Below are 24,032 nucleotides of genomic sequence, written 5' to 3'. Positions count from 1 at the left end.
ATTTTGTTGTAAACTGTTCTAAAATTAGTGGTAGGCAACTTAACCCATGAAAAACACTATGCTTGAACATCTAAAGGAAGATATAACCTTTATTTGGGAATAGAAATCAAACTTCGGCTATAAGTATCGATTGTTTGGAAGATACGTGGAAACAACTCGAAAAGTTAAGCCTTAATTTTTCAAATGGCAATCCATTTCCATCCTAGCCATCTGCAGCCAAAGACGCTTGTTAACAGTTTCAGTGCTCTAATATAGTAATTTTTAATAAAAATTGACCATTATTTTTAGGTTTCATGCGACACAAATATAAAATGTTTTTGGCTGTTTAAAAATCTGGTAAATTCGGTGACATAGTCCCTTTAACTCGTGTGGCAGAATACGAACGAAGATAAAGTTTGAACAATTTTGCAATAACGTATTGAAGATTAAAAATACCGAAATACCGCATGAAAAATCGGTCAGTACCGCAATACCACAAACCATAATGTCCCCCTCTATAAAAAGGCATACAATACAAGGTAAGTTTTACTCACCACGCCAACGTCAGTTGAAATAAATGACTGATAAAGACCAACACGTAGGATGAGCTTTACTGTCAAGCTTATTTAATACTGTTAGCGTTGGAAACTAAAAAACTAGCCTGTGTACGCAAGCTGCTAAAAAACCGGATATCCGTAAAACTTAAACTGAAACAGAAGTTCCTCTGGGAAGTTAGAAAATGAAATTTTGTAGTTATTTTTCATTTTGGACTGTTTCGTTTTCCAAAAACACTGACATTTTTAGAATTCTTTTTTAACCCTTATCATACAGTTGTTTTTAATGTGTCGAGATCTCTAAATTCATTTTTTCTTTCGGCTTTTTTTTACACTGAATACGTTTGTTAATGGTTTCGAGACTAGTCAATGTTGAGTATGTAAACATATTCTGCTCTGGCCGCGTAGCTTCAAATCAAGGTCAACAAAGTTCTGTCTCTATGAAAGTGAAAACAAGCGGGAAGATCATGCTTGGGTTGTACATCCAGAAAGAACCGAAACTCCAGCGAAAGTTGTAATCTTATCTTATATGTTTAGTAATAATTTTTCAAACCCGCGGCGTCACGAACAAACATGGAGGAATTTAAGGCAGATGATAGTTTTCTTATGAAGAGAAAGATGTACAACAAAGATCACACGTGGGTGCTGGAATTTCAGTTATCAGTTAACCCTTCAAGCCCCAATATCCACAAACAAATTCTCCTCACTAAATTCCATTCATTTCTTTATAATATTATTTGGGAGAATTTGTCAAAAGATCAAAGCAATTTACCATTTGGTGATCATTTTATTAATTCCCATAATATTTTCTTTTTATCAAGTAATGAGAAGTGAGAAGAAATCATTTTAAAACAACGCGTCGTTTCTCAACTGACTTAAATTTGCCATTTCCTAGCTATCACTTCACCCAGACCGTCTTCTTAGTAAGGCAGGGAAAAGATTCTGAAGTTTTTTTTACTCCACTAAATTAGTCCCAAGAACCCGTGTTAGTTTTACTTAAGCTGTGATTAATGAAACATTGACCCTAAGCAACAAGACTACGGGAAAGTCAAGTTGATTACAACCGAAACATTATGCTATGCAAATTTTATTTTGGGTAAACATCATAGAAAACGAAAGCTAAAATTACATTTTAGGAGCAGATAAAAATAAAGTTTGAAAACGTTTGCTCATTACTTCTTGGCAAAAATATAAAGTAGAAACTGTAATTTGCCATATTTCAATTTCGTAGGAAAATGAATGTCCCTATCTACGATCAACGTATTTCAGGCATTCCCAGGCCCCTCGCGGATTCGCTGCTCGTCATCGTCTTCGCCGCTTGCCCGCGCGGGCGTTGACCGGCTCCGACAGAAACCGCCAGTTACGCAGGCTAGGAGTGGAGTAGACCTGCGAGCAGTCCTTATTTTTTCGCAGAGTCAGGGACTGCTCGTAGTCTAGGAGTAGGGAGGAAATTTGCCGTTCGCATAAATTAAGAAAATACCAAGATCAGCTTAATGTTATTAAGAAGAACCTTCAATGGTGTTTTTATAATAGTTCCAAAAAGCCTAGGTAAAATTCCTAGGTGACAAAAGCTGGTGGGGGGGGGGGGCGAAGGTGGTGGTGGTGCGGAAGGGGGGTAGGGTAGGCACGATACGGAGGGAACCCGGGTGAAGAAACAAGTAAAAAAAAAAAAACAACAACAACAAGCGATCATTTTATAGTCCATGAAACACGATGCCTGCCTTTTTTTCGGAAGGTGTAGAATGTGTGAAAGTCGCGCAAAGTTTTCGAGCATATTTTTTTCTACAAAAATTTTCGTGATATTCCATGAGTCGCTTTAAAATGAACGGAGGAAAGTTTAAAACTTCCTGCGTGAAAACAAAAAGACGGTTGCCACCACTGATGTTGTGTTATGCATAGCAAAAATGAATAATGCTTAATTAGAATACATTTTACTTTCGGAGGTTACATGTAATTTTTGCAGGTTTATAACTCTTGATTTGGGGTCCATGAGACCGGAAATATTTGCGACCGCTCCTTGAGCATACCAGTTAAGGTTGAGCTCACCCATTTCAACACAGTTGCCAGGCAACAACAATTTGCAGCTAGGTAAACAGTAGCCATGTTGCTGTTTATGACCTCATTGTAAAGTATAAAAGCCCTTTATTGTCAAACCGTTAAGTCATTAGGAGTTTTACCGTCTGTTCTCACCTATAACACATCATTACCAGCTTCTTGACTTGACAGTAACTGTATTCTGTCAGTGATTTCAGCTGAAATGTGGGGAGGGGGACATATTGGTGCCGAAAATATCGCGGGCACATGATAAAATTGGTTTCTCAAGATATTCCATCTTGAAATTGAGTTCAAACATCTTCGAAACTTCCTTGGAAGTCTTCGGGAAACTTCGTTTGTCTTGAGAAAGTTCGAAAAATGGTCGGAAACATTCATATGGCCTTCGAACAACAATCAGAGAATCTTCGGTCCAGGAACTGCTCAGAAAACAAAAAGCTGCTAGAACGGAAAAAAAAGTTGCTCCAAATTTGAGAACCTGCCGAGTATTTTTGCGACAGTCTTAGCTCCCCACGTGCCAAAACAAAAATCCCATAATTAACCCCAAGAATACACTCAATCTAAAGACTTAAACAATCTCCCAAAATTGCTCTTGTGCAAAAATATTTGAAGGATAATGAACACGGTAACCTCCATTTGGCTTAAAAAAAACATGTACTGATATTTACAATCCCTGGATAATACCTGTTTCTCACAGTTTTCCTCAAGCTTCGCACTTTGAAACTGTTTCCCTCTTGGAACGGATAATGTCTGCGGACAAAATATTTAATGTCAGTGTATATTTTCCATGCCAAATAGACTGAGGTATTAAAGAGTAGTCTCAACTTGTTCCGCTTCGTTGCATTCATTGCGCACGCTTCGATAATTTGTTCTCATTTTTCTCAGAAACAAAGCGCTAACCAGCCAAAAAAATTACAAGGGAATGTTTTACTACTAAATTAAAAGGTACATGCAAAAATTCATGCATTTTTGAAGGAAAAAAATTTTCACCCAAAAAAAGTCACTCAGCATAGTTTTGCACCAAGCTATTCAATTGTTTATTTATACCATGGTCAACACTTGTTGTACACTTATGTACAAAATAAAATTAGCAACGCTTACAGACATTTCATGGTTGCTTAAATAAAAGAAACAATCATCCCTGATATAAGATGATTATAGCTAACTTGGCAGTATGTGATGCTCTTTTGTTGGCTATCGGCCATCTCATATTCAACACGCTGGTGGAAAAATATAAACATACAAGAACACATTTTTGGAGATGTTCTGAAAACCTGATTCAAAGAGTTAAACTGACATTATTGAAATGGAGATTTAAGACATTTTCAGTACTTCTAAAAGGAAGTTTTTTAACTGGTTAGTGTAAGAATGTGGATTCTTGGTACCTGTGTTCATGTGACCATAAAAAGAAAACCTGTTTGAGGATTCAAAGAACTCAGTCAGTATTTTTTTTAATCCATACAGGTTCAATTGCAGTCTGTGTTTACTCCTGACATGAAGATGATATTCATGATACCATCTGTGATTGTAGTAAGTTTTTAAATGTGAAAAGGTTTTTATTACTGAGTGGTTATTTTTTCTTGAAGGAATTATTTGAATGATAACAGCCAAGCATTCCAAATTGTTCAGTTTTGCACGAACTAACATAGGTGTGAGTCTCATGTCTGTGGGTAAAAAACTTCCATGTCACAACAGCCACACCTATGGACCACTTTCCCATGCCTAGATTTAAAAATTTAAACATTTCAGCCTTAACTGATTCACTTTCAAAGAATTTGTGAACTCTAGCCAATGCAAGAAAACAAAAATTCATTAACTAATGGCAGTGCTCTCCAACCCCTTCCCACCTCCCCTCTGCCCCCTCCCCAATTAAACCAACATTAGGCTGAGGAAAAAGTAGTGGTCACCGAAGTTGTGTTTGGCAAAATGCATCCCAGAATTGGGATGGGCAATCTTTGGGAAGTTTTTAGACTTATGGAGTTTTCGGATGCCTTGAGATATTGTTAGGCGATCTACAATGTATAAAAATCCCAATGGATTATAATTTACCACCCAAGCCATTATTGAATGAAATAAGGTAAACCTATTATAACAAATGTTTCTCTTGCAGGGAGGCATTGGAATTTTAGTTTATTTGTTTCTTCAGACTCCTTCAGAACTTGGGATTTCAGAATCTTCTGCAGGTAACAACTAATAATTAAAATTATAATCAAGACATTTATAAGTACCGGTAATAACATTTAATGCTGGAGTCCTATGTAAGAGGTTAAGGTTTGAGCCCAGGCTGTAGCCATTGTGTTGTGTTTTTTTATCAATCTCTTTACTCTCACATTGCCTCTCTACACCCAAATGTGTAATTAAAATGAGTACTGGCAAATTATTTAATTTTGGGGGTAACCCTGTGGTGGACTTTAGCATCCCATCCAGGGGGATTGCTTCAAGAAATTGGGAGGATTAAGAAATCGGGGGAAAAATTACACAGAAGCACTATCCAAGGGAAACAAAAATTGGTTCAAAAAATCTGGAGTTTCGAGAAACCCAGGATTCAAGAAATCAGGATCCTACTGTATTTGTACATATGCAATCATGACAGATGTGATTTCTTTTTTGTAGAATTAGGTGATACTCCTGCTAAAACAACAACAGGAACTGCAGCCAAACAGAACCACTTTGGAGCAATACATACAGACAACTTTGGAGCTTAAGGTAATTTTTCAAAAAACCTTCAGACAAGCATTGAAATATTTCCAAAAGGTCTCACAATTCCTGATAGCACTCAATGTTCAGTCTTCAAACTAAAATTTAAGTGGAGATTGGTCCCCTCTCCTATTTTGCTGTTAGGGCTATTCTGCTTATTTTTCATTGTTTTTTTGCTCTCAGACCAATAAAACTACCAGCTATTTACTGCAGCAAAGAATCATAACATCTCTCTTTGTTTTTTAGCTAGTTTCAAATTTTACTTTTTTGGAATAGAATTACATCAGTTGACATATTTAGGGGATATTTTTAGGTAACCAACATAAAATTTTTTCCCAGTTATTTTCACACTTTGATTTAGGTTTAATTATTGTCTCAAATGAGCTGTCTAGTAATCATAGGCAATAGAGCTGAACAATAGCAAAAATTTTAATTCCAATCTCAAATAAAGAATCAAGTTCCAGAAGCCTATTAGCCAGAAAAAAGTCACATAGGGCTTTGTTCCATGCACCCCTTCAGTTTGCCTAGTAATTTTTACTTGTATGTTCTCAATATGAATCTGTTCTTAGTTGAACATTTAAACAATAGATCTATGAACTAAAATTTGTCTGTACTCTAGTCCAAAATTGCACATGCATAGGACCCTTGCGGGTAGGACCATCTGCACTCAGCCCTTTAGTAAACTTGCACTTATTTTATGATCTGCATTGCATGTGAGGCCGGCCCTATCCCCCACCCAAGGGCAAGGAACTAAGCATTGCATGTGAGGTGCACAGGTTCACAAGTTCTTGTTAGTATTATTAAACACAATTTTGTATTCAGGATGGTTCCAGAGCTTTGCTGGGCGAGTTGCTGTGTAAAGTTAGTGCGATACTGTATGTACATGTGGCTGCCTATGTACCTTTACCAAGCAGTAAGTAAAAAGGGATCTTATAACAGAAAGCTGTTGAATATCACTGAATATATAATAAACAGCAAAATGTCTATTTGTAAATGAAATAACAACAAATAACAAAGGGAACCTCGCGATCCACTCTCAGGGCAAGTTGTTGAATTTTTTTAAATTATGCCTGAATTCCAAATTCTACGGGACAAGGGAGAAATAGCATATATTATTAATTAAATAGCAACAGCAACAAAAAAAGAGGAAGGGATTATGGCTTTTAAATTTCCCATTTTGCCATTTTAGATGTTAAGATGTGTAATGGTTGCTGCTATTGTTAGGAAGTAGAGGATCTTTTGTGTGAACAATTGGGCAACCATCACACGTCATAAAATCTAAACTGGTGGCGCATGGAAAATTTAAAAGCCATATTAATCTTTTCCTTTTTTGTTACTATTAAATATTATTTCTCCCTTTTTCTGTAAAATTTGGAATTTAGGCATTATTTCAACCAATTCAACATAAACTTGCTGTAAGAGTGGACGTTCCCTTGAAAGCAGGCTTTTTATATAGCCAGGATTTAAACAGTGGGAGTCCAAATTTTTTAGAAGGCCTCACTTTGTCCCTATAGGAGGGCCTGCGAAGCATGCAATGTGTTTTTCTGCAGTTATGTGTGCAAAGGTAACTAAAGATTTCCAAATATGCTAAACAAAAACTTTGCATACAGTTATTCATATTATTTTTTTTTCTGAAAAGTGGCCGTCCACAGGACTCCTGGACTCCCACCTGGCTAAAAGCCTGCTTGAAAGGATGATGCTGTGATTAGCAATGTATTGTAAGAAGGTTATTCTGAGTAAACCATTTTATTTGCACTCTACTTTGTAAATTAAATTTGTTGCCTATTTCTATTTTTTAAAGTTCAATGTTCAGTGAAGCTGGATGGGGGAAGGAGAGGAGGGGGGAGGGTCAAAAATATTTTTTCTTTAGCAGACAGATGGGCCAATAACCAGGTTGGACTTATAAAAGGGGGGTGGGGTGGGGGGCTTATTGCAGGCATTTTACAGTTTGTTCTCTTTTGATTTTCAGCTTAACTACACTAAAGCTCAGGCAGGTTATTTGTCAACAGTATTTGAAATTGGAGGAGTCCTGGGGACAGCCTTGTTAGGCTTCTTTGTAAAAAGGTACTAAATAATGTTTGTTTTAGGTGGCTAACAAACCAAAAAGTGGCAAAAAGTGGTTTTAAGTGGTTAACAAACAAAAATGATGATTATCATAATATTTAAGGCAGAAACAAAAAAGATTGATATGGTTAGTGTGAGATATGCAGCCATTGGTATCCGTAACAGGACTGCAGTACCCATAAAGACCAATCCTCTGAATTAAAGAATATGCTGTGGGACCTACTGTCAAAGTGGACCTTAGGATTGTGTTATTTCCACATTTTTTTTCTCCAGGGAAGGGTGGGTGGGTACTCTGAAAATTTAGGTGATGGGAAAGGGGGTGCTTACTGCAAGCCTTGCACTATTTCAGACCAAATATGCAAACCCCCCCCCCCTCCCCTCCACTATTTCGGACCTGACTCCAAATCCACACTCAATTTCAGACAAGATTTTACCCAGGAACTGCTTCAGTTTGCAAAAAGATTTGACAAGGACCTCAAATTCTCGACGTTTTTAAATTGCAATTCTCAAGAGATGAATAATGGGAATCACACACACACAAAAAGCTTTTAAAAAAAATTATACCTTATTGCTGATCAGAGTACACAAACCACACCCTATTTCAGACAAAATGATCAAAATCTATTCCCTATATCAGACCAAAGAAGCTCAAAATCCATACCCTTTTGCACCGCAGATACCGAAATCTATATAGCTTATGTAAGGCAGTACATCCCAGGGTGTTTGTAAGCGCTTACCTTACTCCCGCCCCCTCTATTTTTTTGTACTTCTGGATTTCAAGTCATTGGCAATCTTTGGAACTGGCTGTCCCAGTTTAGTTTTAACACAGAATAACTTTTTCAGATTCCTTCAAGGCAGAGCCATATACGGTGTCACCCTGGCTCTGTTTGGTAGCACCCTCTTCATGGCTCTTTTTCAATACACAGGACATATGGGAATCATGATTAATGCAATGTTTATGTTCTTGGCCGGTGCTTGCAACTGTGGCGTGGATCCATACTTGACTGGATCAATACCTGCTGAGATTGGAGAACGAGAGAATGCCCAAGCAGCTGCCACAGGACTTGTGAACGGTTAGTAATAAAGCTTTATCTAAAAAAAGCTTTGACAGAGTGAGAGCTAAAGGTGAAGTTGTAGTCGGGCCAAGTTGGACAACATAGCTGCAGCTTATATCAGTTTTGGTAGCATGAAAGAACTATGAGTACATTTGTATTGCTCCTGACCCCCATTCCCGCACGGCATTTTGTCACGTTGCGCTCTCGTGCCAAACTGGCCAACATAGTACATCATGGGTTTATCCATAGTTAATATAGGGAAATGGTTAGGAAGCCCGGCAAACATCAAAGGAGCAAACAAAGAGGCCAAGATTTTTGTTGGAAGGTCCACGACAGTGCACATCTTTTGTTTTGCGCTCATACACTATGCATGAATTTTGTAATCGCAATGTTGTTATTGGTTAGTTACATGTACACACGTAACCACCTATTGTATTTTGTCAGGTTTTGTGCAGGGTCAACCCCCAAAATAGCGAACAAAAACATGCAACAAAGAACTTTGTCGGGATTCCTAACCATTTCCCTCTATTAACTATGGTTTATCCCGGTTTCTGTAGCGTGAAGAATTGGTTTTGCTACTTCCCTTGAGTAGGATGCTATTTCATTACAAGACTCCCTTGTACTTTGACAGGTTGCCAAACAGTTTGTCATTACCCCTATATACCACCTGGGTAGAGAGAGGCCCAGCCAGAGCTTCAACCCGGGGCACTTGATCTGGAGCCTAAATAAATAAACTAAGAGCTTTAGCAGAGTGAAAGGCAAAGGTTGAGTGGTACTCAGACCAAACTAAACAACATGGCCGTAGCTTAGCCCGGTTTCGGTAGCATCAAAGAACTACGAATATTGCTGTCCTGGAAGGGATGCTAGTCCATAGCTGAGTTTTATCCCCATCACCCATCCCCCCCCCCTCCCCCCACAGCATCCTGTCACATTGCTTTTAAATGACAAACTGGTTAATATAGCCAGAGCTTATCTCTGTTTTCATTGCATAAGGTGACTAGGAGTATTTCTACTTCCCCTGGACAGAATCATCCAATGCTAGTTCATCAGAGTTACCCCAAGCCAGCACTAAATCGATAGCACGCATTTTTAAACCTTGGTGGAGAGAGGCACTGTGAGAAAAGTGTCTTGCCAATGAACACAACACAGTGACCCAAGCCAGGGCTTGAATCCAGACCGCTTATTCCGGGGCCCAGCGCACTCACTATTAGCTTAATGGTGAGTGCGCTGGGCCCCACCGCGGACATTGACGGGGACACCGCGTTTCCTAAACGTTAATGTTGATTTTCAAAAGGAGATGAAATATTTCTTTAAGCATTTTAAAACGTACTTATATAATGGTAGAGAACTTTGCGCTCTAAGTTTACCCACTCAATTAATTCCGTATTAAAAAAAACTAATTTAATATATTGTATTTTTTTGTGTTTCCCAGGTTTTGGCGGATTAGGTCCCATAATTGAAGGTCCCATCGTAGGTTGGATCGCTGACGCGTATGGCTGGGCAGGCCCATTTTACCTGATGGTGGGCATGTCCCTTCTAGGCTCCCTCACAATGCTGAAAGCTTCTAGGATCGACCAGTCCATTAAACAAGCACAGTTCATGGGGACTATAACGGCGTCAGAAACTGCGTGAATCTGTTTTTGCTTGATTAGTGGAGAACAGCAAAAATCTAGTGGCGGGCTGAAGTACAATGGGTGTTAACCCTCGGACGTACAAGCAAACTCATACCCCCACCATCGTACAAGGGGGGGGGGGGGTGGATGAAACCCCTCCCCGGAGTTTTCGTTATATTAAGGCGTAGCGAAATTATTTTGCTCTCACAAGAAAGCCCGTAGCTTACTATACAAGATGGCATAATTTTAATTGGCTGTGACGTCACATGACGTCACGTGACGTCATTAGAGCCGCCATCTTGGATCCGCCATCTTGGATTTCAACATTTTCTTAGAAAGTCACAAAATAACAGAAATTGATGCAAAATCAAGTCAGAATGCTTATGGATTCGTAAAATAAACAAATCGTGCAATTCTGTTTAAAAAAAACTGGAAAAAAATAAAGAAAAATGTTAAAAATGACGATTTTTGGCAAGACCTGCCTGTATTTATGACGTTGCCATGGCAACGTCAAATATCATGGACACATGGTTGACATATCAAAATTTCGGCAAAGGATGAATGAACAGCTACTGAAAGTTTCAGTACTGTAGAGTAAATCGTTTTCTCAAAATTTGGAAAAAACCTTATGGGGGGGGGGGGGTGGCATCCACCCCCCTCTTGTACGTCCGAGGGTTAAAATATGTCTTAAAGGGGAATCCATTCATAGAGCTAAGACATGAGAATAAACGAGTTTCAATCGGTCATGATCAGTCCATATATGGATCGGCTGTAAGCATTTGTTGCCTTGGTTACCAGATGTTTTTGCGCGCGCTTTCTAGTTTCGGTCAAAGCCTGATCAACCCCCCCCCCCCCCCCCAAAAAAAAAAAAAAAAAGAAAAAAGAAAAAAAGACTGGGCTACAAAACGTATGGTACCCAGGTTACTAAAGGTTTTCCTCGCGTGGTTTCGTGGGTAGGTTGGTCGAAAGACGAGTAGGACCGGAAAAGCGCGCAAAAAATCTTCTTGCTCCAAGTGTTTCTGCGTGTTCGAAAGAGTGCATATGTGGTTGTTGTTGTTGTTGTGCATCTCAAAGCTTGCGAACGAAGGACATTATTCGTGGAATTTAAAGATGTTATTGTTCTAAACTGGCTGTGAACTCTTGAAATGTATGCATTTCTGATTTGCGCAAAAGAAACAAAGTAAAGTATATGTAACCACCCGCCGAAAGAAACGGCGCGCAAACAAGCGAACCCTTTGGAAGCTTAATCCGAAAGTAAAGGCTGTCGTTACTTTTGAAATTCTAAGGTATGTGACTGATGTATGGAGCTAGCGACGGTGATGCGATAAAATATTTAAAAGAAAAAAATATTTTTTAGTGTGCAGAACTCATGCGTTTTTTTCTTTTCACATTTAATTGGCTCTTCATTATACATGTGCAATCACTACCTACAACTAAAAATTATACATACACATGTAAACTCTTCGAAAAATATCAAAAGATTAGAACAAAAAATACCTCAGTTAACAGAACAAATATACTTTGATCTAATATTGGTATTAGCTTATGTATAATTTTGATGTATTAAATCTTAATTTGATTCTGTTTTAAAAAGCCGGTGCTGTTTACTATGCGAAATAAAACAATAAAGGATGACACTTCTCTAAATATATAGTTTCTTTTTTTTTGTTCTTCGTAACTGTAATTGGTTCTATTTTGTATATAGCTCTAAGTTAAAGTTTTAGTAGCGTCAAGCTCCTTGGAGGGGGACTCCCATATGAAAGAGACCAGAGTGCTCGTGGAAAACTTTCAATTGCGCTCCTAAAAGAGACCAATCTGTGTGTGACTCAAGCTTTTTTGACCTCTAAAAGATACAATTTTTCTTGCCTGGTCTTTTAGACTGCAAACAATATGACGGCCTTTTTCCGACGGCTAAAAATGTTTACGTTCTGTTCTGAACACCCTAAATGAGGCCAAAATCCGTTATTCACACCGCTAAGCGAGACAACGAGCATCCCCATCACTTTCATAGGAGTCCCTCCCCGGGGCCAAACCTTCGCCAACTTGTTTTTCTATAATACAGTTATGTCTTTTCTAAATCACAAAGATTACAAAAAGGATTCTCGCATCTCGAGAAGCAGAGTCAAGCCCAGTCGCTTTTGGGTGTTTTTGAGACGCGCGCGAAAAAAAAAAAAGATTAAAGCGCGCGGGGGAGCAAGAGAGGGTACGAAAGGAAAATGCCCAATCTTCTCTTGCACCTAAAAGACATAAATAGAGACTGGTACAGGTCTGCACCTTGAGATTGCGTTTCTTCTGCCCCAACCCTCCCGTTACCTCTTTAAATATGTTCCTATGTCCCCGTTTTCACATTTGACACGAATAAAGTAGTTGGATCGGCCACGATACGATACATGTTTTAGAAACGTAAAAGTTATGAACCGCCTTCACCCAGCCCTTTTCCTATGCCCCCCCCCCCCTGCCCTCCACGAAAAAAAGACCTTCAAAAGTAGCGCTGCGTCCCGATCAGAAGCAATGAAAAATCAGATCGAATAAGCTTTTCGATTCCCACGAGACCTGCTGTTCGTATTATCCGGTCCCGATCCGTTCCGATTTTTCAAACTACGAAATGACAGGTCCAGTTTTCGGACCATTCCGCTCCTCCCTCCCACCCTTACCCCTTTCCCAGCGTTCTCCTCTCCCCCCCCCCCAATCCCCACTTCCCGGTTCTTAATCTCCTAACATTTTAAATTAGAACTTCACGTTTTTGGCACTTTCGATTCTTACAAGATATTGTCGATTACTTTTGAGGAAAAACACCTTTAAAATCAGTTTGAAACAACAAAAACTGTTCCGATAATGGACGTAACTGAAAATCAAGGCTTTTCTTCTTTTACTCTACACTGAAATCGCAGAAGTTCCTCGGCTCAATGCTTGATTTTGCACTCATGGAGTCCTCCACTGATGAGGTCTTTATTTCCTACAACACCAAAATGAAGACAAATCAGAATTACAGGAACTTAATGTATGAAATTTCTCTTGTTTTTTAATAAAGTAAAAGCAGTGCAAGTTCCTATCTGTCATCCGAGCTGCTAGTGAAGTCAGCCCGAAACACTTCTTCCTATCAGGGCTTCCAGCACCGTCCAAATAAAATTAAATGTCAAATAGCCAATAGCGGAGACTGAACTGGACTCATAAACTTAAAAAGACTACTTTTGTTTGTTGAATTTAAAAAAATAGGGAGCTTTTGAAAGAAACAGCTTTCAATTTGGAGACTGATCACAAGAATAAGCGGTCAAACGGGGAAATAGTTTTGTCCCCTGAAGAAGGCAGCATTTCCGAAACGTTGGGAAAAGTATTTTGACTACAGCCGGCGTAGTATTTACCTATTTTGTCATTCATATGTTTAGCACCTAAGCTGCGCTGGTATCCTAATCTTTATCGCAAGAATAAGCGGTCTGATCACCCCACAAAATGTGTTTTGACTTAAAAGTGTCCGGGCATTCATTTTGCTCATCACTTTGTTCGTAATGTAATAAAAGATGACTGTAATTTTGATGTTACTAAGACAGGCAACAAACATATCAAAATCATGAAACGTTTTCTTCGCTATTATAAACTTACGTTTCTTTATTTTCCAAAGTCAAATGTCACGTTATCTCCAATCAGCATAAACGGTGCCCACTCGGAAACCTCGGGAATGCTGTTACCTCTCCACCACTTCTTATCTCTCATCCACTTCATGGCCCTGTAAAGTGATTCACTGGCGCATTCCCCACGAACAAGGTGATGATAGAAACAGCTCATGACCTGCTTTGTTGCACTGTCTTCCAAAGCCCACAGTGCCACTAGCACTGAGCGCGCACCGGATCCTAAGAACGCGCGAGCGATTCCAACAGCTCCCTCGGCCTTAATTTGTCCACGGCCACTGTGACAACAACTCAGTACTACCAGCTTAGCTCGCAGTTGAACTTTTGAAATGTCAGACATTTGCAAAAGGTAGTCTTCTTCTTGTGGAATCTCGGAAGTAGAGCCTTGAGGCGCAAGGGCAATTTCTCCTCTTTCAGCGCTACCATGTGCAGCAAAATGTATCAGACTCACTGAATCTATCCTTTGAAGTACTGCCTGCTTTGTTGCGTGTTGTCCTAACAAAGGATGAACGCCCAGCAGTCGTCCAATCATCTCTGCTTCCTTTCTTGCACCAGGCAATGGTACAAAGTTTCTATTGGTACTTCCGCAGTAAATCACCTCACCAACATCAGGATCACCCACTATCAGAGCACCAGTCTGACTGTGATAGTCTGTAGAGCTGTCCTGAATGAGCTTGAGAGTCGTCAATGAAGGAATGATGCGGATCCTGAAAGTCTCTGATAAATACTTCCCATTTTGATCAAGTAAAGCTGCAAATGGAACACGGTACAAGTTGCGATGAGGAACAATAATGATTTCAGGCTCGTCAAGTAAGTCGGACACAGGATTGATGAGCATTTCGTGGAACAAAGTTAAACTCGGTTCGGGATTTTTCTCATCCTTTGCATCTCGCAAAGCTGTGTGGCTCTCTTCCTGAGAAGAATCAGGTTCAGCCGTCTCGATGTCATTCAAAGATCGATCTTCGCAAACTTCCTCCGGCAAAATACCAAAGCTGCGGAAACTTTTAGCCATGATAGCAAAAAATTCATCCAAATTTTTAGCTGGCTGCGCTAATCTTTTGTGAAGAGTGTTTTTATCCACTTTCGTTTCTCGGAATAAAACGACTCCGCTTGTCTTGACAATAAACAAAAGCACTCTTTCAGCACTATAAGAAATGTACAGACAAGTGCAGTTGTTTTCTTTGGTCATGACATTTTCAATGCCAATCCATGATTGCGGGTTAGCTGATATGTGTGTTTCAGCGGAGTACTGAGTTGCCATCAAGTCTGCTAGGGCTCTAGCCCGTCCCATCTCTGTAACAGACAGAGCATGGTAAGCAAATCCAGCATTACAAAACCATTCCCTGAGCCACTCGTAGGGAAAAACATGCATGTCTGCAAAAGATATGTTGATTTCATCGCTCCCTGAATTTAAACCTCGCAAATCTTCGCATTTTTCAATACTTCGAAAGAGGCAGCAAAAAGCTTCCTGGAACTTTTCGAGTGAGAGCTTCGTCAATGCAAGAACACAATAACAATCAAACTCAGCTTCGCCGTCTCTAATATCTTTACTTATTGAAAGTGCCTTCTCAAGATGTTCTTCAGCTATAACATATTCATCAAGCATGTTACACACCTTTCCTAGTTCACGGTGCATGACGGCCTCTCCTTTTCTATCACCAATTTCAATTGTGATCGCAAGTGCTTTCTCGAGATATTCTTTAGCCTTGACCTTATCACCAAGGGATTTAAACACACTTCCAAGGTTGCCACAAGCTGTTACTTCTGCTGCTCTGTCGCCAATTTCAATTTTGATCGCAAGTGCTTTCTCGGTACATTCTTTGCTCTTTCTATATTGTCTAAGAGCTAGATAAACAATTCCCAGGTTTCCGTAATTTGTTGCTTTTTCTGCTCTGTCACCAATTTCCACGTTGATCGCAAGTGCTTTCTCGAGATACTCTTTAGCCTTGACATATTCACCGAGAGATTCAAACACAGCACCTAGGTTTGCGTAACATGCTGCTTCTCTTGCTCTGTCTCCAATTTCCACGCTGATCACAAGTGATTTCTCATGATATTCTTTAGCCTTGACATAGTTTTCGAGAGATTGAAACACATCTCCTAGGTTTCTGTAATTTGCTGCTTCTCTTGCTCTATCACCAATTTCCACTCTGATCGTAAGTGCTTTCTCGTGATACTCATTTGCCATGACATAGTCACCGAGAGATTCAAACACAGCTCCTAGGTTTCCGTAATTTGTTGCTTCTCCTGCTCTGTCACCTATTTCCAAACTGATAGCAAGCGCTTTCTCTAGACATTCTTTAGCCTTTGCATAGTCACAGATAGATATAAACACAGTTCCAAGGTTTTCGTAACTTGTTGCTTCTCTTGCTCTGTCACCAGTTTCCATACTGATCGCAAGCGCTTTCTCTAGATATTCTTTAGCCTTGGCATAGTCACGGAGAGATGTAAACACAGTTCCAAGGTTTCCGTAACTTTCTGCTTCTCCTGCTCTGTCACCAATTTCCATTTTGATCGCAAGTTCTTTCTCAAGATATTCTTTAGCCTTGGCATAGTCACCGAGAGATTGAAACACAATTCCCAGGTTTTCATAATTTGCTGCTTCTCCTGCTCTGTTACCAATTTCCATGTTGATCGCAAGTGCTTTCCCGTGATACTCTTTAGCCTTGACATAGTCACCGAGAGATCGAAACACATTTCCCAGGTTTGTGTAATTTGCTGCTTCTTTTGCTCTGTCACCAATTTCCACGCTGATCACAAGTGATTTCTCGAGATATTCTTTAGCCTTGACATAGTCACCGAGGGATTTAAACACAGTTCCCAGGTTTCCGTAACTTACTGCTTCTCCTGCTCTGTGACCAATTTCCACGCTGATCACAAGTGCTTTCTCGAGATATTCTTTAGCCTTGTCAAAGTCACCGAGAGATCGAAACACAGCTGCTAGGTTTCCGTAATTTGCTGCTTCTTTTGCTCTGTCACCAATTTTCACGCTGATCACAAGTGATTTCTCGAGATATTCTTTAGCCTTGACATAGTCACCGAGGGATTTAAACACATTTCCCAGGTTTCCGTAACTTGCTGCTTCTTCTGCTCTGTCACCAATTTCCATGTTGATCGCAAGTGCTTTCTCGAGATATTCTTTAGCCTTGACATAGTCACCGAGGGATTTAAACACAGTTCCCAGGCTTCCGTAACTTGCTGCTTCTACTGCTCTGTCGCCAATTTCCATGTTGATCACAAGTGCTTTCTCGAGATATTCTTTGGCCTTGTCGAAGTCACCGAGAGATCGAAACACAGCTGCTAGGTTTCCGTAATTTGCTACTTCTCCTGCTCTGTCACCAATTTCCATGTTGATCGCAAGTGCTTTCACGAGATATTCTTTGGCCTTGTCAAAGTCACCGAAAGAGTGACAAACAATTCCAAGGTTTCCTTTTGCGATTGCTTCTCCTCTTTTGTCCCCAATTTCTCTCATGATATTGATTGCTCTCTCATTAAGTTCTTTTGCCTCAACATACTTACTTTGACTCTTATATATCCGTGCCAGATCTATGCTGAGGTTCCCCTCGCTGACTGTCTCACCCCACTCGCAGTAAATGACGAGAAGTTTCCTTCCATATGTTATAGCATTTGCGTTATCGTGAATATGACTGTAAGCATTGAACATTGTTCTATAGATTGCTCCGTAAATCAATTTGCCAAATTGTTGCTTTATACTCAGGGCTTTACTATTCAGCAAAACCAAGCTTTCCTTGCATAACTCGATAGCTTTTAGAGCACGACCGGTGTTGAGAAGAAACATGGCAACAGCTAAGGCTATACTGGTGGCTCTTATGATTTCTGCTATGTTGTTCATGACGCCTTCTTCAATTTGCAAGTGTCAGTGTAACTGTAAAAGAAGGGGGAGGAGGGGGGTGAATAGCGGTATACGCAAATCTGCCGAGGATGCGTAACATTTTTTGAAGCAAATCCGCGCCCCCGTGATTATTTTCGTTCAAATGCGGATCCGCACATATTGTCTCAATCTATAGTCGGTCGGCATTTCCTTGTCGCTCAGTTCACAAAATGTTGGAATGTACGAATAAACTTTGGCTAAATAAATAAATAAATATGTAATTGACCACTCCCCGAATGGGGCTTTTCAGGGCCAATGTAAACTAACTCTGAAACAAATATTGTAAATGAACGTAACATGATTAAGAATCCCAACTGGCAGGAGGCAGGCCAGTTGGATATTTACAAGCGAAGCCGAGGAGTTGAATTCGGGGCTACCGAAAACAACACCAGCTAGTGGTCAGAATGGGACCGGCGCTCTAACCACTCGGCCACGCTGCCTGCTATACAAAACTTTCGTGAGTAAATTGTAACATCGTTAAAGGGGTTACGTCACGAAATAGGGCTACATACTGGAAAAAAACCCGGTCAATTTGTACAACGTTGTTGTCCATAATCTATCAGTTAAAAAATCTTCCTCAGTCGTAAAATAGTCGCAACCATCCTTGTTGACTTCCGGTATATTATTATGGTGAGAAAAATTAAATAGTTTAAGGTTTTCTTTATTTTGAAAGAAATTTTGTACATCAGTAAAGTTACTTAATATATGGTGACACAACTCGTTTTAACGCTGGAGTGGGTGACTATTCACTGATCACATATGTGAAGAAGCTTTAACCACGAGATTCTAGCTTTTAAACTAGGTCCACATTTCAATTGAAATCGTATAACAGCTATAGTTTCATGTATATATCTATTGCTGAATATAGAAATTGCACTATTTAGTGATACTGGCAAAAATTATAGCGCGGAACAATGGGTCTGCCGAACACCGCAATACCGAAAAAAATAGGCAAATAACGCAATGCCATAGTTAGCCTGCATCAGCTGGCGGTTTTAATTTGTTGTCGCGAGGGCAAAAAAAGAGAAGCAAAAACGAGCGGTGGGACCGTGAAAACAATGCACGACTTTTAACTGGTCGTGAACTCAATGAAATGTTTCGACACTACGAAATCATTTACCATTACGAAACTATGTATATATTTTGTTGTAAACTGTTCTAAAATTAGTGGTAGGCAACTTAACCCATGAAAAACACTATGCTTGAACATCTAAAGGAAGATATAACCTTTATTTGGGAATAGAAATCAAACTTCGGCTATAAGTATCGATTGTTTGGAAGATACGTGGAAACAACTCGAAAAGTTAAGCCTTAATTTTTCAAATGGCAATCCATTTCCATCCTAGCCATCTGCAGCCAAAGACGCTTGTTAACAGTTTCAGTGCTCTAATATAGTAATTTTTAATAAAAATTGACCATTATTTTTAGGTTTCATGCGACACAAATATAAAATGTTTTTGGCTGTTTAAAAATCTGGTGAATTCGTTGACATAGTCCCTTTAACTCGTGTGGCAGAATACGAACGAAGATAAAGTTTGAACAATTTTGCAATAACGTATTGAAGATTAAAAATACCGAAATACCGCATGAAAAATCGGTCAGTACCGCAATACCACAAACCATAATGTCCCCCTCTATAATAAGGCATACTCACCACGCCAACGTCAGTTGAAATAAATGACTGATAAAGACCAACACGTATTTCTTGGCTTGTGAATAGGATGAGCTTTACTGTCAAGCTTATTTAATACTGTTAGCGTTGGAAACTAAAAAACTAGCCTGTGTACGCAAGCTGCTAAAAAACCGGATATCCGTAAAACTTAAACTGAAACAGACGTTCCTCTGGGAAGTTAGAAAATGAAATTTTGTAGTTATTTTTCATTTTGGACTGTTTCGTTTTCCAAAAACACTGGCATTTTTAGAATTCTTTTTTAACCCTTATCATACAGTTGTTTTTAATGTGTCGAGATCTCTAAATTCATTTTTTCTTTCGGCTTTTTTTTACACTGAATACGTTTGTTAATGGTTTAGAGACTAGTCGATGTTGAGTATGTAAACATATTCTGCTCTGGCCGCGTAGTTTCAAATCAAGGTCAACAAAGTTCTGTCTCTATGAAAGTGAAAACAAGCGGGAAGATCATGCTTGGGTTGTACATCCAGAAAGAAGTGAAACTCCAGCGAAAGTTGTAATCTTAGCTTATATGTTTAGTAATATTTTTTCAAACCCGCGGCGTCACGAAAAAACATGAAGGAATTTCAGGCAGATGAGAGTTTTCTTATGAAGAGAAAGACGTACAACAAAGATCACACGTGGGTGCTGGAATTTCAGTTATCAGTTAACCCTTCAAGCCCCAATATCCACAAACAAATTCTCCTCACTGATTTCCATTCATTTCTTTATAATATTATTTGGGAGAATTTGTCAAAAGATCAAAGCAATTTACCATTTGGTGATCATTTTATTAATTCTCATAATATTTTCTTTTTATCAAGTAATGAGAAGTGAGAAGAAATCATTTTAAAACAACGCGTCGTTTCTCAACTGACTTAAATTTGCCATTTCCTAGCTATCACTTCACCCAGACCGTCTTCTTAGTAAGGCAGGGAAAAAATTCTGAATATTTTTTTACTCCAATAGATTAGTCCCAAAAACCCGTGTTAGTTGTTCTTAACTATGATTAGTGAAACATTAACCGTAAGCAACAAGACTACGGGAAAGCCAAGTAGATTACAACCGAAACATTATACTATGCAAATTTCATTTTGGGTGAACATCATAGAAAATGAAAGTTAAAATCACACTTTAGGGGCAGATAAAAATAAGGTTTGAAAACGTTTGTTTATTATTTCTTGGCAAAAATATAAAGTAGAAACTGTAATTTGCCATATTTCAATTTCGCAAGAAAATAAATGTCCCTATCTATGATTAACGTAGTTCAGGCATTCCCAGGCCCCTCGCGGATTCGCTGCTCGTCATCGTCTTCGCCGCTTGCTCGCGCGGGCGTTGACCGGCTCCGACAGAAACCGCCAGTTACGCAGGCTAGGAGTGGAGTAGACCTGCGAGCAGTCCTTTTTTTGCAGAGTCAGGGACTGCTCGTAGTCTAGGAGTAGGGAGGAAATTTGCCGTTCGCATAAATTAAGAAAATACCAAGATCAGCTAAATTTAAAGTTGCTCAAAGAACCTTCAATGGTATTTTTTAAGTTTCAAAAAGCCTAGGTAAAATTCCTAGGTGACAAAAGCTGGAGGGGGTGGGGGCGAAGGTGGTGGTGGTGCGGAAGGGGGGGGGGGGGGGTGGGCATTTGGCAGCCGAGAGAAAAAGAGGGAGAAAAGATAGTGCATACACGATACGGAGGGAGCCCGGGTGAAGAAACAAGTATATAACGAAAATTGTTCATTTTATAGTCCATAAAATATGTTACCTTTTTCGGAGAATGTGAAATGTGTGAAAGTCGCGCAAAGTTTTCGAGTATATTTTTTCCATAGCAATTTTTGTGATATTCTATGAGTCGCTTTAAAATTACCTAGGAAAAGTTTAAAACTTCCTGCGTGAAAACAAAAACACGGCTGCCATCACTGATGAGATGTTGGGGCGAAAAGTGAATAATACCAAATTAGAATACATTTTACTTTCGGGGGTTACATGTAATTTTGGCAGGTTTATAATCCTTGCTTTTTTGCGACGCATAAAAATAAGGAAAATAAAACCCACACGAAAATAAAAGACATCAGCGTCCAAAGTCAGGTTGAATGAGTTGATTATCAATTCAATACCAAAGATTTTATTTTTGGAAAAAAGCTCTTTATTTATCGAAATCTTGTCATACTGAAAGATACACAGAACAAAAAATTATGCAATTCTGGCACAAAAAAGTACTCTCTGGCTCCGTTATTTGACAAATCAATTTATTTTGCTTACAAGCGGTATTTTTCACAATTGCGGTCACGTTCTTAAATAATTATTGTGTATTATGAAAGTGAATACATGCATTCGGGCGCTTTTTTTTTTGTTAATATCAGGGATTGATACAAATGTGAAACTAACATGTACAATGAACACTCTTTTCCTTGCATACAAATTCTGAAAAATAAGTCTTCCTTATTCTCACTATACTTGCTTCGAATTGAATGTTTGGTCCGTATATACTTATTTCTAACAATAAAGCAAGGCAAATAGCACAAAATCGATTCCATGGATAGTTTCAAATCTTAGCTAACTTGGAACTGGAACGTGTAACGTGGAAACTCGTGCACTGACCACGGCTCGGCCAGAAATGTACGTACATGTGTTCACAAAAATGATTTAATTGCGTTCTAAAAATCTAAAATGTTTTGTACAATTAAAACTATTATTTTAGTGACAGCAGATACAGCCTCCGCAGACAAAATTAATCGAGGACACTTCCCTTAAAAGTACTTGATTATTACAAACGAAATCGCATATTTTGTTCTGAAATAGAGTGAAGTTTTCTGGAATAAACGTGCAGCGAACAGTCACAAAAATCATTGCGGGGACCGGAGGGGGGCGGGGGTGGGGGCGTTATCCGTGAGACCGGAAACAATTGGGACCGCTCCCTTAAACATACCAGTTAAGGTTGAACTTACTCATTTCAACACAGTTGCCAGGCAACAAGAATTTGCAGCTAGGTAAACAGTAGCCATGTTGCTGATAATGACCACATTGTTAAATATAAAAGCCCTTTATTGTCAAACCGTTAAGTCATTAGGAGTTTTACCGTCTGTTCTCACCAATAACACATCATTACCAGCTTCTTGACTTGACAATAACTGTAATGATTCTGTATTTCAGCTAAAATGTTGGGCGGGGGCACATTTGGTGCCGAAAATATCGCGAGCACAGCGTAAAATTGGTTTCTCAAGATATTCCATCTCGAAAGTGAGTTCAAACATCTTCGAAACTTCCTTGGAAATCTTCGGGAAACTTCGTTTATCTTGAGAAAGTTCGAAAAATGGCCGGAAACATTCGTACGGCCTTCAAACAACAATCGGAGAATCTTCGGAAATCTTCGGTCTAGGAACTGCTCAGAACACAAAAAGTTGCTAGAACGGAAAAGAGTTGCTTCAAAAATGAAAACCTGCCGAGTATTTTTGGAACAGTCTTAGCTACCCACGTGCCAAAACGCTCCGCCGCCTCGGCACATCCAACGATGATTGTTTAAAGTTTAAGTCGAAGTGTTACCATCTGTTTTTACGTACACTACATCATAACTTCTTCTTGACTTGTCAATAACTGTATTATGTATTTTCAGCTTTCCACCTTCTCTTCTAACGCTGATTGTTTAAATTGAAGCTGTATTAATGTTCAAAAGATATATATTGTTTCTTAAATCAATACCAGTGCTGCCTGCATAAACATGATCAGCGCGCAACGCCTGGTATAAACGTTTTTTCTTCAAAGTCATGCCACTTGCTAGTTTCTTCAGCATTTACAACATCTCCGTTTCTACGAAGAAAGACGCTTTTTCTACAAGAAGTCACTTCTCAATTCAGGTATAACTAAACTCTTTTGATTTTCTTAGTTCAACACATCAAGATGCATTCTATCTTAAAAACGCTAAAAGTATGGTCCAGATATTGGCTAAAAAGGTCTAAAGCTCATTTAGTTTATCTACGTAAAAAAACAGTAACAATTGTTGCGTAAAAATCATAATGTTGGGCCAGACTGTTTAAAAAATCGGTCAGTTAAACTCGTGACGAATAATGTTTGCGCTTATTCCGGAACCCAGCGCGCTTTCCATCAAGCCAACGTGTCTCCTAAGCATCATTAAGTTTGATTATTTTGAAAAGGAAATTTTTCATTAAATATTTGAAAAACGAAATCTGCAGGACGCACCAAAAATAGCTAAGCCTAATGTCCATATTAAACATTGTGTTGTATTGTAATCTTTTTATATTTGCTACAGTTAAATAATTATAATGGTACAGTCGCTCTCTGTACGTTTACCAGACTAAATTAATTCTGTATCAATAGATGCTTATTAAGGACAAAATCAAATATCGCCGATAATCTTGTACTTCTAAGTAAACCTAGCCTGTTCCAGGCTCTCGGTAGTTGGGGACGAGTGAAAAACGCGGGCGAGCGAGGAAAAAAGCGAGGGGGACGAGGTTTCCTTCGCCCGCCTTCGTCCCCCTCGCTTTTTTCCTCGCTCGCCCGCGTTTTTCTCTCGTCCCCAACTACCGAGAGCCTGGAACAGGCTAAAGTAAACCCTATATTGCATTTTTTGTGTTTGCCAGGTTTTGGCGGATTAGGTCCCATAATTGAAGGTCCCCTCGTAGGTTGGATCGCTGACGCGTATGGCTGAGCAGGCCCCTTTTACCTGATGGTGGGCATGTCTCTTCTAGGCTCCCTCACAATGCTGAAAGCTTCCAGGATCGACCAGTCCATTAAACAAGCACAGTTCATGGGGAATATAACGGCGTCAGAAACTGCGTGAATCTGTTTTTAGCTTGATCAGTGGAGAACAGCAAAAATCTAGTGGCG

At 39.3% G+C, this 24,032-nt stretch overlaps 4 protein-coding genes across 4 annotated transcripts in view; 2 read left to right on the top strand and 2 right to left on the bottom strand.

Annotated features, from left to right (window-relative positions):
* The window catches only part of LOC144667331 (uncharacterized), a 63,132-nt gene that overhangs the window by 5,202 nt on the left and 33,898 nt on the right, over positions 1 to 24,032 (bottom strand). Inside the window, exons 5-6 of the mRNA XM_078528721.1 lie at positions 19,369 to 19,372; positions 15,270 to 17,107 (exon numbers count right to left, since the gene is read on the bottom strand). Coding sequence (XP_078384847.1) covers positions 15,270 to 17,107; positions 19,369 to 19,372 — 1,842 coding nt within the window. The remainder of the gene's footprint in view (positions 1 to 15,269; positions 17,108 to 19,368; positions 19,373 to 24,032) is intronic.
* Positions 4,713 to 11,655, top strand: LOC144629198 (glucose-6-phosphate exchanger SLC37A2-like). Its single transcript, XM_078487417.1, has 7 exons — positions 4,713 to 4,768; positions 5,199 to 5,291; positions 6,105 to 6,195; positions 7,252 to 7,346; positions 8,190 to 8,419; positions 9,834 to 10,102; positions 10,694 to 11,655. Exons 3-6 carry the CDS (start codon positions 6,106 to 6,108, stop codon positions 10,031 to 10,033), a joined length of 615 nt encoding a protein of 204 aa, XP_078343543.1. The 5' UTR covers positions 4,713 to 4,768; positions 5,199 to 5,291; position 6,105; the 3' UTR covers positions 10,034 to 10,102; positions 10,694 to 11,655.
* LOC144628785 (tetratricopeptide repeat protein 28-like) lies at positions 13,616 to 15,246 on the bottom strand. Its single transcript, XM_078486900.1, has one exon. It carries the CDS (start codon positions 15,244 to 15,246, stop codon positions 13,621 to 13,623), a length of 1,626 nt encoding a protein of 541 aa, XP_078343026.1. The 3' UTR covers positions 13,616 to 13,620.
* LOC144629063 (uncharacterized) overlaps positions 20,476 to 24,032 on the top strand; it is a 50,544-nt gene continuing 46,987 nt past the window's right edge. Inside the window, exon 1 of the mRNA XM_078487231.1 lies at positions 20,476 to 23,041. The gene's annotated coding sequence lies outside the window, so the exon portion shown is untranslated. The remainder of the gene's footprint in view (positions 23,042 to 24,032) is intronic.

Source organism: Oculina patagonica, chromosome 10, assembly GCF_052425735.1.
Source record: "Oculina patagonica isolate OP01 chromosome 10, crgOcupat, whole genome shotgun sequence".
Classification (NCBI taxonomy): Eukaryota; Metazoa; Cnidaria; class Anthozoa; order Scleractinia; family Oculinidae; genus Oculina; species Oculina patagonica.
The sequence above is the reverse complement of the archived record's forward strand: the minus strand, read 5'-3'. Positions and strand labels throughout refer to the sequence as shown.

Bases quoted from the DNA above. Each gene is read 5' to 3' on its own strand.
- LOC144629198 (XM_078487417.1), top strand. From the start codon at position 6,106: ATGGTTCCAGAGCTTTGCTGGGCGAGTTGCTGTGTAAAGTTAGTGCGA. The intron at 6,196-7,251 runs GTAAGTAAAAAG...TTTGATTTTCAG, and splicing joins CTATGTACCTTTACCAAGCA to CTTAACTACACTAAAGCTCA. The intron at 7,347-8,189 runs GTACTAAATAAT...TAACTTTTTCAG, and splicing joins TTAGGCTTCTTTGTAAAAAG to ATTCCTTCAAGGCAGAGCCA.
- LOC144628785 (XM_078486900.1), bottom strand. From the start codon at position 15,246: ATGCTTGATGAATATGTTATAGCTGAAGAACATCTTGAGAAGGCACTT.